Source organism: Ammospiza nelsoni, chromosome 22 (genome assembly GCF_027579445.1).
Source record: "Ammospiza nelsoni isolate bAmmNel1 chromosome 22, bAmmNel1.pri, whole genome shotgun sequence".
In the NCBI taxonomy this organism is placed as follows: domain Eukaryota; kingdom Metazoa; phylum Chordata; class Aves; order Passeriformes; family Passerellidae; genus Ammospiza; species Ammospiza nelsoni.
In genome coordinates this window covers 6069189-6086589 of record NC_080654.1, presented here as the reverse complement: position 1 = coordinate 6086589, position 17401 = coordinate 6069189, and the positions used below count along the sequence as shown (strand labels likewise).

General features: G+C 56.5%; 1 protein-coding gene across 1 annotated transcript; it reads right to left on the bottom strand.

Annotated features, from left to right (window-relative positions):
* Window positions 1–847: 847 nt before the first annotated feature.
* LOC132083021 (protein-arginine deiminase type-3-like) lies at window positions 848–16805 on the bottom strand. Its single transcript, XM_059487529.1, has 16 exons — window positions 16714–16805; window positions 11065–11245; window positions 10056–10128; window positions 9573–9634; window positions 8899–9016; window positions 7530–7655; window positions 6789–6967; window positions 6078–6181; window positions 5888–5999; window positions 5701–5808; window positions 4764–4915; window positions 3912–4056; window positions 3732–3825; window positions 3401–3480; window positions 2572–2706; window positions 848–1115 (listed from the first exon to the last, which is right to left on the bottom strand). The coding sequence occupies exons 1-16, from the start codon at window positions 16803–16805 to the stop codon at window positions 882–884; spliced, it is 1995 nt and encodes a 664-aa protein (XP_059343512.1). The 3' UTR covers window positions 848–881.
* Between the last annotated feature and the right edge of the window lie 596 nt (window positions 16806–17401).

Sequence of the window (17401 nt, the reverse complement as noted above, 5' to 3'; positions counted from 1 at the left end):
AGGGGTGCTGTTCCCACATTCCCATGGGGCCATTCCTACATTCCCAAGGAATTCCCAGCTGGGGCAGGATCCAGGGGTGCCGTTCCCATGGGGCTGTTCCCCCATTCCCAAGGCATTCCCATGTTCAGGAAGGATCCGGGGGTGCCATTCCCACATTCCTGAGGGTCATTCCCGCATTCCCATGGGGCCATTCCTGAGGAATTCCCAGCTCGGGAAGGCTCCAGGAGGGGCTGGGGGAGGCTCCAAGGGGATCAGGGGGATGGAGCAGCTCTGCTGGGAGAGCTGGGAATGCTCACCTGGAGAAGCTCCAGGGAGAGCTCAGAGCCCTTGCAGGGCCTGAAGGGGCTCCAGGAGAGCTGCAGAGGGACTGGGGACAAGGATGGAGGGACAGGACACAGGGAATGGCTTCAGACTAAAGAGGGATAATTTGGATTGTGATATTTGGGATAAATCCTTCCCTGGGAGGGTGGGAAGGGGCTGGGATGGAATTCCCAGAGCAGCTGTGGCTGCCCCTGGATCCCTAGAGGTGCCCAAGGTCAGGCTGGACACTGGAGCTTGGAGCCACCTGGGACAGTGGGAGGTGTCCCTGCCCCCGGGAATGGATGAGCTTGAAGGTCCCAAGATGCCATAATTCCATGTTTCCCTAATTCCATGATTCCATAATTCCCTGATCCCACGTGGATTTTTTCACCGGGACAGCAGTTCCAGAGCCCCACCCCATTCCCCACCAGTTTAACCACTCCAGCGTTCTCCCAGTGCCAGGAGAGCCCCACAGAGCCCCCACAGCCCAGATTTGGATTTATTTCCGCCACCGAAGGCACTTGGCTGGGACAGGGCGGGGACTGGGACAGGAGGGGACACGCAGGGGACACGGAGCCACCTCAGGGCACCATGTGCCACCACTTGAAGGCGAAGGGCTTGCGGCGCACGTTGGTGCCGCAGTGCACCTCGCCCAGCCCGATGTGGTAGGTGAAGAAGTCGTCGATGAAGGTGCAGGAGAGGCCCAGCGGCTCCAGCAGCTCCCGCACGCGCTGCTCCAGGCAGCAGCGCCCGCCCACCACGGGCCCGAAGGGTTTGGGGATGCCCAGGTGCCGGCCCAGCACCAGCATGTTCACCTGGAGCAGAGCGGGGAGTACAGCAGGGAGTGGCTGGGGACGGCCCCAATCCCATCAGGGACATCCCAACCCAGGGATGTCCCAATCCCACCAAGAGATGGCCCCAGCCTGTCAGGGCACATCCCGGCCCCAATCCCATCAAGTCACATTCTGGCCCCAATTCCATCCAGGCCCATCCTGATCCCATCAGGACACATCCCAGCCCCGATCCCATCAGGGCACATCCCAACACCGATCCCATCAGGGCACATCCCAACACCGATCCCATCAGGACACATCCCAGCCCCAATCCTGGATGAAGTCCCTCATTCTGGGGACATCCCAGCCCCGATCCCATCAGGGCACATCCCAGCTCCAATCCATCAGGGGACATTCTGGCCCCAATCCCGTTTGGGCATATCCTGATCCCATCAGGGGACATCCCGGCCCAGGGAGCATCCCGGCCTCATCCTGGCCTGGGGACATCCCAGCCCTGTTCCCATCCAGGCACATCCTGGCCCTGGGACATCGCAGCTCCCATCCAATCAGGAAACATCCCAGCCCAGGGACATCCTGGCCCCCATCCCACCCCTGCGACATCCCAGCCCAGGGAATATCCCAATGCTGATTCCAACAGGAGACATCCTGCCCCAGGGATCATCCCAGCCCCGATCCCACCCCAGGGACATCCCAGCTTCAATCCCATCAGGGGGCATCCCAGCCCCAATCCCATCCTGGGGAAACCCCGATCCCATCAGGGGACATCCTGCCCTGCGGAGATCCCAGCCTGATTCCACCCCAGGGAACATCCTGGCTCAATCCCTCAGGAAACAACCCAGCCCCGATCCCATCAGGGAGCATCCTGACCCCAATCCTGGCTCGGGGATATCCCAACCTGATCCTGACCCTGATTCCATCAGGGAACATCTCAGCCCCAATCCTGACCCTGATCCCACCCCAGGGAGCATCCTGGCTCAATGCCATCAGGGAGCATCCTGGCCCCAATCCTGGCTCGGGGATATCCCGACCTGACCCCAACCCTGATCCCACCAGGGAGCATTCCAGCCCCATCCCGGCCCAGGGAATCCCCGATCCCATCAGGGGACATCCTGACCCCGATCCCACCCTGGGGAGATCCCAGCCCTGATCCCACCCCTGGGAGCATCCCAGCTCAATCCCATCAGGGAACATTCCGGCCCCAATCCTGGCTCAGGGACATCCCAAACTGACCCTGACCCTGATCCCATTAGGAAACATGCCAGCCTCAATCCTGACCCCAATCCCACCCTAGGGAGCATCCCAGCTCCATCCTGGCCCAGGGAATCCCTGATCCCACCAGGGAACATCCCAGCCTCAATCCTGGCCTGGGGACATCCTAGCCCTGATCCCATCAGGGAACATCCTGGCCCCAACCCTGGCCCCAATCCCATCAGGGAATATCCCAATCCCGCCCCAGGGAGCTCAGGGGTGCCGCTACCATGTCCGGGAAGAAGGCCTCGGCCTCGGCCCCCGCCTTTCTGTGGCTCTGGAAGAGCTGCGGGATGTCCAGGATGTCGGGCTCGGCCAGGCCCAGCGAGCGCTTCAGGATGTCCCGGTTCCAGCTGATGCAGCTCTGGGAGCCACCAGGGAGGGACGGTCAGGGGAGAGGGACAGGAGAGGGACAGCGGGATGGGGAGATGGAGGGACAAAAGGGTGGAGAAATGGAGGGACAAAGTGGGGGAAAAGGGACGGAAGGATAAGGAGATGGACAATGGGATGGAGGGACAAGGAGATGGACAATGGGATGGGGAGATGGAGAAATGAGGGCATGGGGAGGAGGGATGGGGAGATGGAGGGACAAAGGGAAAGAAAGAGGGACAGAGGGATGGACATCAGGACGGCCAGGCGGCTGGAGGGAGGGATGGACAGAAGGGTAGGCACAGAGGTGGATGGATGGATGGATGGATGGATGGATGGATGGATGGATGGATGGATGGATCCATGGATGGATCCATGGATGGATCCATGGATGGATCCATGGATGGATCCATGGATGGATGGATCCATGGATGGATGGATGGATGGATGGAGGGATGGATCCATGGAGGGATGGATCCATGGAGGGGTGGATCCATGGAGGGAGGGATGGACAGAAGGTTGGACAGATGGAGGAATGGATGGAAGGAGGGAGAGAGCAATGGGGAGATGGATGGAGAGGAGGGTGGTGATGGAGGATGGGTGGAGGGATGGAAGGGAGGAAAGAGGGATGAGAGACAAAAGGGCATGGAGGGAGCGATGGTTTGGAGCCTCCTGCTCCCCATCCCCACCTGGGCGTAGTCATTGAACTTGCGGAGCTCCTCGTCAGCCAGGATCTCATTTATGGTTGGCTTGGACACCCTGTCCAGCCCTGCCAAGGGGGAGCCAGGCTGGAATTCTGCCCCAGCTCTGCCGGGCTCAGACTCCAGCTCTGCCCCGGAGTTCCATCCCAACCCAGCAATCCAACCCCTGCAGCTTTTATTAATTAATTAATTAATCAATTCTGCTCCATGCTGCCTCCACTTCCCAGCCAGATTTCAGAGTCCATCCACCTCCCCCATCACATTTTGCAGGAAAAAGGGGAAACAAACACAGGGATCCCCATTGCCCATCCTGCCCTACCCTGGAACATCGCAGCCTCGCCGAACCCCTCCTCCTGCTTCTCCTTCAGCAGCTGGTAGCAGGCACTGGGGCTGGCCAGGAGCAGCCGGAATCCCTGTGCAGGAGGAAGAGGAGGAGGAGGAGGTCGGGGAAGGCTCTGAGGGTCTCATCCCACTTTTTCCCACTCCCGGGATTCATTACCTTCCGGTCGGGAGCAGGGACGAAGGTCAGGAACTCATCCACGTGCCCGACGTAGAGCCAGTCCGAGAAGAGCTCCACGGGCGCCTGCACCTTCTGGGCCACCAGGAAATCCCGCACGGCCTTGGCCATCCTGCGGCCGCCCACCCTGGGGGAGCACCGCGGGTTTTGGGGAGGCTCCGCTGGGAGCTGACCCCAAACAAGGCCGGGAAATCCTGGGTTTGGGGTTTTTCATGACACCAAACGGGGCCAGGATATCCTGGTTTGGGGTTTTTCCTGCTTCTCTGGGAGCTGACCCCAAATGGAGCTGGGAAATCCTGGGTTTGGGGTTTTTCATGACCCCAAATGGGGCCGGGAAATCCTGGGTTTGGGGTTTTTCATGACACCAAACGGGGCCAGGAAATCCTGGATTTGGGGTTTCCCTGCTCTGCTCAGAGCCGATCCCAAACGGGGCCAGGAAATCCTGGATTTGGGGTTTTTCATGACACCAAACGGGGCCAGGAAATCCTGGTTTGGGGTTTTTCCTGCTTCTCTGGGAGCCGACCCCAAATGGAGCTGGGAAATCCTGGGTTTGGGGTTTTTCATGACCCCAAATGGGGCCGGGAAAACCTGGATTTGGGGTTTTTCATGACCCCAAATGGGGCCGGGAAATCCTGGGTTTGGGGTTTTCCCTGCTCCGCTTGGAGCCGACCCCAAATGGGGCTGGGAAATCCTGGATTTGGGGTTTTCCTCCTATGCTTGGAACCAACTCCAAATGGGGCTGGGAAATTCTGGGTTTGGGGTTATTCCTGCTCTGCTCAGAACCGACCCCAAACGGGGCTGGGAAATTCTGGGGTTTGGGGTTTTTCGGCTCACCTGGGGAAGCTGCTGCCGATCAGGATGCGCCCCAAGGGATACTCCTTGCCCTGCACCGTCACGGGCGGGCTCACCTCCAAATTCCCGAAGGAATCCAGGCTGGAAACCCAGCCCTTTGGAGCCTGCCGGGCCACGTAGCCAAAATCGGCGCCCTGAGCGGTGGGAAAATGGGACAAAGTGGTAAAAAAAATGCGGCTGTCAACACCAAATCCTCTGTGCTGGAGCATCCCATCCCAAAAATGCAGGAGATAAAGGGATTTATCCCAGTTTTAAAGGGATTTATCCCAATTTTTGGAGGGATTTGTCCCAGTTTTTAGGGGATTTATCCCAGTTTTTGAAGGGATTTATCCCGGTTTTTAGGGGATTTATCCCGGTTTTTAAAGGGATTTATTCCAGTTTTTGAAGGGATTTATCCCAGTTTTTGGAGGGATTTATCCCATTTTTTAAAGGGATTTATCCCAGTTTTTGGAGGGATTTATCCTATTTTTTAGGGGAATTATCCCAGTTTTTACGGATCCCAGTTTTTGAAGGGATTTATTCCAGTATTTGAAGGAATTTATCCTAGTTTTTGAAGGGATTTATCCCAGTATTTAAAGGGATTCATCCTAGTTTTTAGGGGAATTATCCCAGTTTTTGAAGGGATTTATCCCAGTATTTAAATGGATTTATCCTAGTTTTTAGGGGATTTATCCCAGTTTATAGGGGATTTATCCCATTTTTTGATGGGATTTATCTCAGTTTTTAGGGGATTTATCCCAGTTTTTAGGGGATTTATTCCAGTATTTGAAGAAATTTATCCCAGTTTTTAAAGGGATTTATCCCAGTATTTAAAGGGATCTATCCCAGTTTTTAGGGGATTTTATCCCTGTTTTTAAAGGGATTTATCCCAGCTTTTGGAAGGATTTATCCCAGTTTTTAGGGGGAAGGGGCTGGATACCAGGATGCTCCTGACGGGAAAATCCTTCAGGCCGCCATCCCGGGGCGAGTCGAAGACCACAGGGAGGGTCTTGTGGGGGGCCTGGATGTAGCCGAACTCTATCTCATCCTGCAGGAGGGATGGAGAATTTTGGGATCCCCCCCAGCGCTGCCGCAGCGAGGAGGGGCCGGGTGGCTCCTGTTCCCACCTGGATCCAGCGGTCCTGCTTGTTCTGCGGCGCCGGGACCACGGTCAGCGGCACCTGCACCCGCTCCGCCAGCGCACCCACGGCCGCCACAAACTCCTCGTTCCCTTGCACGCTGGGGGGAAAATGGGAAAATCGGGATTTGGGAGCGGATCCGGCGGCGGGAAGGGTGGGAGAACCCAGCAGAACCCACCTGCAGACAAAGACCTCGAGCGGCGGCGCCGTGTTGGGCGTCATGATCCAGGGAGCCACGCGGAACACCACGGTGTCCGTGAAGATCGGAGACTCCGGGGTGCCCTGGGGTGGTGGAGATAGAGTTTGGGATCTGTCCCAGCCCACCCTGGGATGTTGGCGATGGAGTTTGGGATCTGTCCCTGCTCTCCCAGCCACCCCAGGGGAGGAAAAATTGAGGGGAAAGTGGGGGAAAAATGGGAAAATTTGGGTTCTGGGATGGCTGGGATGGAGTCTGGGATGTGTCCCCATTATCCCACCCCTTCTGGCATGGCAGGGATGGAGTTTGGGATCTGTCCCTGCTGTCCAAGCCCCTCCTTGGGATGACGGGGATGGTGTTTGGGATCTGTCCCTGTTGTACCATTCCCTCCTGGGGAGGAAAACTGGAGGGAAAAGTGGGGGAATGGGGGTTCTGGGATGGCAGGGATTGAGTTTGGGATCTGTCCGTGCTGTCCCACCCTGGGATGGTAAGGATGGAGTTTGGGATCTGTTCCGGCTGTCCAAACCCCTCTGGGATGGCAGGGACAGAGTTTGGGATCAGTCCCCACTGTCCCAGCCCACCCTGGGATGGTGGGGATGGAGTTTAGGATCTGTTCCAGCCCCTGCTGGGATGGCGGGGATGGAGTTTGGGATCTGTCCAGGCTGTCCCACCCCCAGTGCCCCCTGGCCAGACCTTTTCAGCGCTCTCGAGCAGGGTGACGTGCAGGGACACGAGCCCCGAGAAGTCCACGTCGGGGAAGGCCAGGCCCTCCACGTAGAAGACGCTCTCGTGCTGGTGCCGGCTGGGCCGCACGGTGTAGGACAGCTCGGAGTCCCCCAGGACGGGCTTGAACCTCTCCAGCTCCACATTGTCTGCGGGACACGGACACCTCAAACCCAAACCCCAGCCCCCTTCCCACAGCGTTCCCCCTTGGTCCCTAAATCCACCCTAAATTCCGCCTGGATCCACCCCAAATCCTGCCTGGATCAGCTCAGACGCACCCGGGGCGTTGGAGAAGCACCACAAGGATTTGGGGTTGATCCCGGTGAGCAGAGGGGTCCGTGCCCACAAAATCCCCCCAAATCTTCCCAAATTCCACCTGGATCTCCCCCAAATCCCACCTGGATCAGCTCAATCCCACCTGGATCCTCTCAATCCCGCCTGGATCAGCTCAGCCGCACCCAGGGCGTTGGAGAAGCACCGCAAGGATTTGGGCTTGATCCCGGTGAGCAGAGGGGTCCGTGCCCACAAAATCCCCCCAAATCCTCCCAAATCCCACCTGGATCAGCTCAATCCCGCCTGGATCCGCTCAACCGCGCCTGGGGCGTTGGAGAAGCAGCGCAAGGATTTGGGGTTAATCCAGGTGAGCAGAGGGGTCCGTGCCCCCCAAATCCTCCCAAATCCTCCTAAATCTCCCCAAATTTGAGCACTCACTGCCCCCGTAGAACACCCTGATCTTGTCGGCGTCGGCGAAGTCGAGGTGCAGCAGCAGGCGGTGCCCGGCAAAGGTGGCGCGGGGCCCGCGCGTCCTCAGCACCAGCTGCGCCATGTCCTGCAGGTCTGGGAAACCGGCACGGATGAGGGAAAATTGGGGCAAAAATGGGGGAAAAGGGAAAATTTGGGGGAAAAGGGGAAAACCAGGGGAAAGGGGGAAACCCAGGGAGAAATGGAAAACTGAGGGAGAAGGGGAAAACCGAGAGAAAAAGGGAAAACTGAAGGAAAAGGGAGAAACTGAGGGAAAAAGGAAAATTGGGGGGAAATGTGGAAACTGAGGGGGGAAAGGAAAATTGGGGGGAAAGGGGGAAACTGAGGGAAAAGGGGAAAACTGAGGGAAAAAGGGAAAACTGAGGGAAAAGGGGGAAACCAGAAAAAAGGGGGAAACCAGGGGAAAGCTGAGGGAGAACGGGGAAACCGAAGGGAAAGGGGAAAACCAGGGGAAAATGGGGAAACCCAAAGAAAAGGGCAAACTCAGGGAAAAGTGGAAAACTGAGGGAGAAGGGGAAAACTAAGGGGTAAAGGGGAAAATTGGGGGAAAATGGGAAAATCCAGGAAAAGGGGAAACCCAGGGAAAAGGGGGAAACCAGGGTAAAACTGAGGGATAAAGGGGGAAACCCGGAGGAAAAGGGGGAAACCCAGGGAAAAGTGGAACACTGAGGGAGAAGGGGAAAACCAAAGGAAAAGAGGAAAACTGAAGAAAAAGAGAGAAACTGAGGGAAAAGGGAAAACTGGGGGGAAAGGGGAAAATTGGGGGAAAATGGGAAATCCAGGGAAAAGGGGGAAACCAGGAGAAAACTGTGGGAGAAGGGAAAACTGGGGGGAAAGAGGAAAATTGGGGGAAAAGGGGAAAACCTGGGGAAAAGGGGGAAAGGGGAAACCCAGGGAAAAGGGGAAAACTGAGAGAAAAGGGAAAACTAGAGGGAAAGGGGAAAACTGAGGGAATTTTTTTTTTTGAGGGAAAAGGGGGAAAACTAGGGGAGAAGTGGGAAAACGGCAGGCTCTGGGCTGGGGTAGGGAGAGAAACTGAGGGAGAAGTGGGAGAAAATTGAGGGAAAAGTGGAAGAATGGGGGTCCTGGGCTGTGTTAGAGAGGGAAAATTGAGGGGAAAGTGGGAAAACAGCAGGTTCTGGGCTGTGGAAGAAAAGGGAAATTGAGGGGGAAGTGGGAAAATTTGGGCTCTGGGCTGCAGTAGGAATGGAAAATTGAGGGGAAAGTGGGAAAATTCAGGGAAAAGGGAGGGAAAACTCAGGGAAAAGTGGGAAAAGGGAGGGAAGAGCAGGAGCCGGGGTCTCGGGGCTGTCGGGACCTTCGTAGGAGCGCACGACGCTGTCCTCGTTGTCCAGGCCCTTGGTGCCGGTGTCGTCGCGGTCGCAGTTGACGAGGAGCACGGCCCCGTGGCCATCGGGGCCCCACGTCCAGCTGGCCTGGGGGACATGGAGCGGGGCCGGGTCAGCTGGGAATTCCCAATCCCATTGGTGTCTGGGGGTCAGCTGGGAATTCCCAAACCCATCGGGATCTGGGGCTCAGCTGGGAGTTCCCAATCCCATTGAGGCCTGGGGGCTCATCCAGGAATTCCCAATCCCATCGGGATCTGGGAGTCAGCTGGGGATCCCCAATCCCATGGGGATCTGAGCTTCAGCCAGGAATTCCCAATCCCATTGGGGTCTGGCGTTCAGCTCGGAATTCCCAATCCCATTGGGATCTTGGGTTCAGCTGGGAATCCCCAATCCCATCAGGGTCTGGGGGTCATCCAGGAATTCCCAATCCCATTGGAGTCTGGGGTTCAGCCAAGAATTCCCAATCCCATTGGGATCTAGGGCTCATCCAGGAATTCCCAATCCCACTGGGATCTGGGGCTCAGCTGGGAGCTCCCAATCCCATTGAGGCCTGGAGGCTCATCCAGGAATTCCCAGTCCCATTGGGATCCAGAGTTCAGTCAGGAATTCCCAATCCCGTGCTGTTCCCGGCCCCTCTGCATACCTTGTCCAGCAGTGTCCGGCTCACGGCCCCGCTGCGGGTGACATCAGCGTCCAGAGACACCTCTGTGGGACAGGGATGAGGTGGGAAAAGGGGAAATCCTGGGAATGGGGGTTTGGGAAGGGGAAATCCTGGGAATGGGGGTTTGGGGAATGGGGATTCGGGAATGGGGGTTTGGGGAATGGGGATTCGGGAATGGGGTTTGGGGAATGGGGATTCGGGAATGGGGTTTGGGGAATGGGAGTTCGGGAAGGAGATTCAGGAATGGGGGTTCAGGAATGGGAGTTGGGGAATGAGGATTTGGGAATGGGGGTATGGGAATGGGAGTTTGGGAATGGAGGTTCAGGAAAGGAGTTGGGGAAGGAGATTCAGGAATGGGAGTTGGGGAATGGGGGTCTGGGGAATGGGAGTTGGGGAATGGGGGTTTGGGAATGGGGGTTTGGGAATGGGGTCTGGGGAATGGGGGTTGGGGCTGACCCCCCTTACCCACGCAGGTGAGGTAGAGCACGGCCCGGCCCACGGGAACCCCGCCGTCCTCACGGAAATAGGAAACCCTGACCTGCAACAGGAGTGGGGCAATGAGACAGCTGGGAGGGATCCTGGGATCCACTGGGAATTCCAGCACCCATCCCAGCATCCAGTGAGTATCCCAGTATTCAGCAGGAATCCCAGGATCCAGTAGGAATCCTGGAGCCCAGTGAGGATCCTGGCACCCATCCCAGGATCCAGTGGGAATCCTGAGATCCATCAGGAATCCTGGGATCCTCAGGACTCCCAAAACCCAGCGGAAATCCTGGGATCCAGTGGGAATCCCATCACCCATCCCAACACACAGTGAGAATCCCAGATCCAGTGGGAATCCTGTCACCCATCCCAGCAGCCACTGAAAATCCCAGCACCCAATGCAGGATCAAGTGGGATCCAGGGACCCCAAGGAGATCCCAACACCCAGTAGGAATCCCAGCACCCAGTGGGAATCCCAGGATCCAGCAAGAATCCCAACACCCAACAGGATCCCGCAGGAATCCCAACACCCAGCAGGAATCTTGGGATCCAGCAGGAATTCCAACACCCATCAGGAATCCCAGGACCCAGCAGGAATCCCAAAGCCCAGCAGAAATCTTGGGATCCAGTGGGAATCCCAACACCCAGCAGGATCCAGCAGGAATCCCAACATCCAACAGGATCCAGTGGGAATCCCAACACCCATTGGGAATCCTGGGATCCAGCAGGAATCCCAACACCCAGCAGGAATTCCAGGATCCAGCGAGAATCCCAACACCCATCAGAAATCCTGGAATCCAGCAGGGAATCCCAGCATCCAGCAGGAATTGCAACACCCATCAGGAATCCTGGGATCCAGCGAGAATCCCATCACCCAACATGATCCCAGGATCCAGCGGGAATCCCATCACCCAACATGATCCCAGGATCCAGCGGGAGTCCCGTTACCCATCCCGTCACCCAGCATGATCCCATCGGGATCCCCTCTCACCTTCTCGTCCCCCGGCTCCTTGCTGGGGCGCTCCATGGCCAGCAGCAGCTCGGGCCGGGCACTCAGGGGCCATCGGCAGACGCTCGAGGGCAGCTTCACGCTCTGGGTGTCGTGCAGCACCCACAGCTTCACGCCCTGGGAGCCCTGCGCCTGGAACGAGGCGGCGCCAAGCGGGGCCGAGCTGCAACGGGAGCAGGAGTGGGGTCAGGAACACGGGAATGAGGGCAGGAATGGGCCGGGCTGGAACGGGAGTGGGGTCAGGAACACGGGAATGAAGGGAGGAATGGGCCGGGCTGGAACGGGAGCGGGGTCAGGAACACGGGAATGAGGGCAGGAGTGGGCTGGGCTGGAACAGGAGTGGGGTCAGGACAATGGGAATGATGGCAGGAATGGGCCGGGCTGGAACGGGAGCGGGGTCAGGACAATGGGAATGATGGCAGGAATGGGCCGGGCTGGAATGGGAGTGGGGTCAGGAACACGGGAATGATGGCAGGAATGGGCTGGGCTAGAACAAGAGTGGGGTCAGGACAATGGGAATGATGGCAGGAATGGGCCGGGCTGGAACAGGGTCAGGAGCACGGGAATGATGGCAGGAATGGGCTGGGCTGGAACAGGGTCAGGAACACGGGAATCAGGGCAGGAATGGGCCGGGCTGGAACGGGAGTGGGGTCAGGAATACGGGAATGATGGCAGGAACGGGGCTGGGCTGGAACGGGAGCAGGGTCGGGAGAGGGAATGATGCCAGGAGTAGGGCCGAGCTGCAACGGGAACACGGTCAGGAACACGGGAATGATGGCGGGAATGGGGCTGGGTTGGAAAGGGAGCGGGGTCAGGAACACGGGAATGATGCTGTGCTGGAATGGGAGTGGGGTCAGAACAACGGGAATGATGGCAGGAATGGGCTGGGCTGGAATGGGAGCACGGTCAGGAACATGGGAATGATGGCAGGAGCGGGGCTGGGCTCAAACATTCCCAGGAAATGCAACCTCAGCAAGGGCTGGGATGGGGAATAAAACTCAAACATTCCTGGGAAATGCCACCTCAGTGAGGGCTGGGATGAGGAATGAAACTCAAACATTCCCAGGAAACGCGACCTCAGCAAGGGCTGGGATGTGAAACTGGGGTAAAACCTTTCAAAGGGAACGAATCCCAGGTTTTGGAATATCAATGAGTCATGGGAAATTCAAGTATTCCCAGGAAACGCGACCTCAGCAAGGGCTGGGATGTGGAATTGGGGTGAAACCTTCCCAAGGGAACAATTCCAAAGGCAACAAATCCCAGGGTTTGAAATATCAGAGTCATGGCAAATTCAAATATTCCTGGAAAATTCAAATAGTCCCAGAAAACACCACCTCAGCAAGGGCTGGGATGAGGAATAAAACTCAAACATTCCCGGGAAATACCAGGGCTGGGATGTGGAATTGGGGTGAAACCTTCCAAAAGGAACAAATCCCGGGGTTTGGAATATCAATGATCCTGGGATCAGGATCAATGAGTCATGGAAAATTCAAATATTCCAGGGAAATGCAATTTCAGCAAGGGCTGGGATGTGGAATTGGTGTGAAAACTTCCAAAGGGAACAAATCCCAGGGTTTGGAATATCAGCAAGTCATGGGAAATTCAAATATTCTTGGAAAATTCAAATATTCCTGGAAAATGCGACCTCAGCAAGGACTGGGATGTGGATTTGGGGTAAAACCTTCCCAAGGGAAAATTTCCTGGGATTTGGAATATCAACGTGTCATGGAAAATTCATATATTCCTGGAAAATGTGATTTCAGCAAGTGCTGAGATATGAAATTGGGGTAAATCCTTCAATGGGGAAAAGAAATCCTGCAATTTATAACAGCAACAATCACTGAAAATGTGAATAATCCTGGAAAACGTGAAGGTAACAAGCGCTGAGATGTGAATCCCTGAGAAATCCTTTAATAAAACAAACCCTGAAATTCAGAACAGCAACAGGTCCTGAAAAAATGGAATTAATCCCGAAAAATGCAACTGCAGCGAGGGTTGCAAGATGGAATGGGGATAAATAATTCAGAGTGGAACAAATCCCATAGCAAATCCTGCAAAGTGGAATTGCATCGATTCCCTGGATGCGCATAAATACTGGAATTGCATCAATTCCCTGGATATGAACAAATCTGCAGCCTGGGATTGCAGTGATTCCTTAAATGTGCACAAATCCTGGGATTGCATCGATTCCCTGGATATGCAGAAATCCTGCAACCTGAAATTGTATAAATTCCCTAAATTTGCACAAATCCTGGAATTGCATGGATTCCCTGGATATGCACAAATCCTGCAACCTGGAATTGCATCGATTCCCTGGATGTGCAGAAATCCTGCAACCTGAAATTGTATAAATTCCCTAAATTTGCACAAATCCTGGAATTGCATGGATTCCCTGGATATGCACAAATCCTGCAACCTGGAATTGCATGGATTCCCTGAATAGGCACAAATCCTGGAATTGCATGGATTCCCTGGATATGCACAAATCCTGGAATTGCATCGATTCCCTGGACATGAACAAATCTTGAAACCTGGAATTGCATCAATTCCCTGAATAGGCACAAATCCTGGAATTGCATGGATTCCCTGGATATGCACAAATCCTGCAACCTGGAATTGCATGGATTCCCTGGATGTGCAGAAATCCTGCAACCTGAAATTGTATAAATTCCCTAAATGTGCACAAATCCTGGAATTGCATGGATTCCCTGGATATGCACAAATCCTGCAACCTGGAATTGCATGGATTCCCTGAATAGGCACAAATCCTGGAATTGCATGGATTCCCTGGATATGCACAAATCCTGGAATTGCATCGATTCCCTGGACATGAACAAATCTTGAAACCTGGAATTGCATCAATTCCCTGAATAGGCACAAATCCTGGAATTGCATGGATTCCCTGGATATGCACAAATCCTGCAACCTGGAATTGCATGGATTCCCTGGATGTGCAGAAATCCTGCAACCTGAAATTGTATAAATTCCCTAAATGTGCACAAATCCTGGAATTGCATGGATTCCCTGGATATGCACAAATCCTGCAACCTGGAATTGCATGGATTCCCTGAATAGGCACAAATCCTGGAATTGCATGGATTCCCTGGATATGCACAAATCCTGGAATTGCATCGATTCCCTGGACATGAACAAATCTTGAAACCTGGAATTGCATCAATTCCCTGAATAGGCACAAATCCTGGAATTGCATGGATTCCCGAGATATGAGCAAATCCTGCAACCTGGAATTGCATGGATTCCCTGGATATGCACAAATCCTGCAACCTGAAATTGTATAAATTCCCTAAATTTGCACAAATCCTGGAATTGCATGGATTCCCTGGATATGCACACATCCTGCAACCTGGGATTGCATCGATTCCCTGGATGTGCACAAATCCTGGAATTGCATGGATTCCCTGGACATGAACAAATCCTGAAACCTGGAATTGCATCAATTCCCTGGATATGAACAAATCCTTTAGCCTGGGATTGCGTGGATTCCCTGGATAGGCGCAAATCCCCCAGAACGTGAGGGCAGCGGCTCCTGGAAGAGGCGATTCCCGCAAATCCCCAAAGGCGATTAAAGCAAATCCCGCCCGAGGGTGCGAACCCGGGGCAAGGCGGCGGCGCCAACCTCACGGTAGGAATCCCTAAAAAAACCCAAATCCGGGGATATTCCGGGTGCAAAGCGTGCCTGGGAATAAACGGGAAGAGGATGGAATGAGCCCCAGGGAAAGAACCACGGGAATCCCTAAAAGAAAACCAAATCCGGGGATATTCCGGGTGCAAAGCGCGCCTGGGAATAAAGGGGACTAGGTGGGAATGAAGTCCGCAAAAAGAACCTCAGGAATCCTTAAAAAAGCCCTAAATCCGGGGGTATTTAGGATGCAACGCGTGCCTGGGAATAAACGGGAATAGGTGGGAATGAGCCCCAGGGAAAGAACGGCAGGAATCCCTAAAAAACCCAAATCCGGGGATATCCCGGGTGCAAAGCGCGCCTGGGAATAAACGGGAATAGGAAGGAATGAATCCCATGGAAAGAACCGCAGGAATCCCTGAAAAACCCCAAATCCGGGGATATCCCCGGTGCAAAGCGCGCCCCGTCTCGCCATGGGAAACGGGAATAAACGAGAATAAATCCCACAAAAATAACCCCAGGAATCGCTCCGAAACGCCCAAAATCCTGGAATAAAACCCGCAAACATCCCGAGGGCAGCGGGGACGGGACCGGGCCGCGATGCCATCGATGCCGGCGCTGCCCGGGGTGGTTCGGGCACGGATCCCCCCAAAATCGGCATTTCCCATCGGGGCACGGATCTCCCCAAAATCGGATTGAGGCACGGATCTCCCCAAAATCAGATTGGGGCACGGATCTCCCCAAAATCGGCATTTCTGATCGGGGCACGGATCTCCTCAAAATCGGCATTTCCCATCGGGGCACGGGTCCCCCCAAAATCGGATCGGGGCACGGATCTCCCCAAAATCCGCATTTCCCATCGGGGCACGGATCTCCCCGCATCGGCGTTTCCAGCGCTGCCGGACAGGCCGGAGCCCGTCCCGCCCCGCCCCGCTCGGGAGGCCGCGGGCGCCGGGCCCGGAGCGGATCCGGGAGAAGGAAACGCGGCTCGGTGCCCGGGAATGGGAAAATCCCAGCCCGGGGCAGCGCAGGGAACGGGACGGGCAGCGAGCCCCGGCCGGAGAGGGGAGAGGGGAGAAAAACCCCGGAGCGAGAGCCAGGGCTGGGCCGGGGGTTCGCTCTCTGCCTGTCCCCGGAAACGGGAAATGTTTCTTATCTCATCCCGCCGGGTTAAAACCCCAAAAAGGGCTTGGGGCACCCCAAAAGTGGGAAAATCCCGATGGGAATGTTGCGGTCCCGCTGTTGAGGGGATGTTCGGAGTGTCTGTGAGGGACAGAGGGATGGACAGAGGGATGGACGGTGGGACAGACAGAGGGATGGACACAGTGATGGACAACGGGGATGGACAGAGGGATGGACTGTGGGACAGACAGAGGGATGGACACAGTGATGGACAACGGGGATGGACAGAGGAATGGACAGATGGACAGAGGAATGGACAGAGGGATGGACAAGGGAGATGGACAGAGGGATGGACAGCAGAATGGACAGAGGGATAGACAGAGGGATGAGCAAATGGATAGAGGGATGGACAGTAGGGATGGACAACGGGGACGGACAGAGGGATGGACTGTGGGAGGGACAGAGGGGTGGACACTGGGATGGATAACGGGGATGGACACGGATGGATACAGGGATGGACAGAGGAATGGACAGAGGGATGGACAACGGGGACGGACAGAGGGATGGACTGTGGGATAGACAGAGGGGTGGACACTGGGATGGACAGAGGGAATGGACAGTAGGGATGGACCCTGGGAAAGGACCCTGGCAAGGGACAGTAGGGATGGACAGCGGGAAGGGACAATGGGAATAGACACTGGGAAGGGGCACCGGGACCCCACCCCTCACCCCTGCCCCGTCCCGGGACAGCATCCCCTGGGAAAAGCCCCCGCAGCAGCAGCAGCGCCGCCCCCGCCCCACCGCGCGCTATTTTCGGGCTTTGCTTAATGGGATCAAGGGGGAAAAGCGGATTTGTGCCCCGCGCTCACCCGCACACGTCCAGGGCCAGCTCGGTGCCCAGCACGCACACGGCGCTGCCGGGGCGCTGCGTGGACAGCGGGACACGGCGCTGCTGCGCCATCGCACCCGCGGGTGCCGCGCCCGCCGCCGCGGGGGATTTATAAAGCCGGGCTGCGGGGAGGGGATCAGCCAAAGCCCGGCCTAATCCCACCCCCGGGCTGGGTGTGCGCGGGTCCGAGCGGGGGGAAGCGGCCCGGGACGCCCACGGGATGTTCGGGGGGTCCGGGGGGCGGTCCGGGCTCCGGCCAGCCCCGAGGGACGCGGGGGGAGCGCTCCCCGTCCTGCCCACGCCGTGAAATATTCACCGCGACACCCGAGCCGGGCTGGGCCCGCGCCAGCGCCGGGCACGGCCGGGTTTGATTTCTCCTTGTGCTGAAAGGCTGCGTTTGTTCGGCCGGGACAAAGCGCTGGAATTCTCCCTCGGGGCGGGCAGGGCGCTCTGCGGGCTCCGCGGGATGGGGACAGCGCTGGGGACAGCGGACCCCCGGCGGCGTTAATCACCTTTGTTTTAATTAAAGCCCCGGCTGCGCGTGGGAGCCCGGAGCGCTTTGTCCCGCAGCTGTTCCCAAACCCCCTCCCCGCCATCACGCGCGGCCCGGGTTTAATGTCGCTCCTCGGGGCTCGGGAATATCGGCCGGGACACAGCCCCGTGGAATG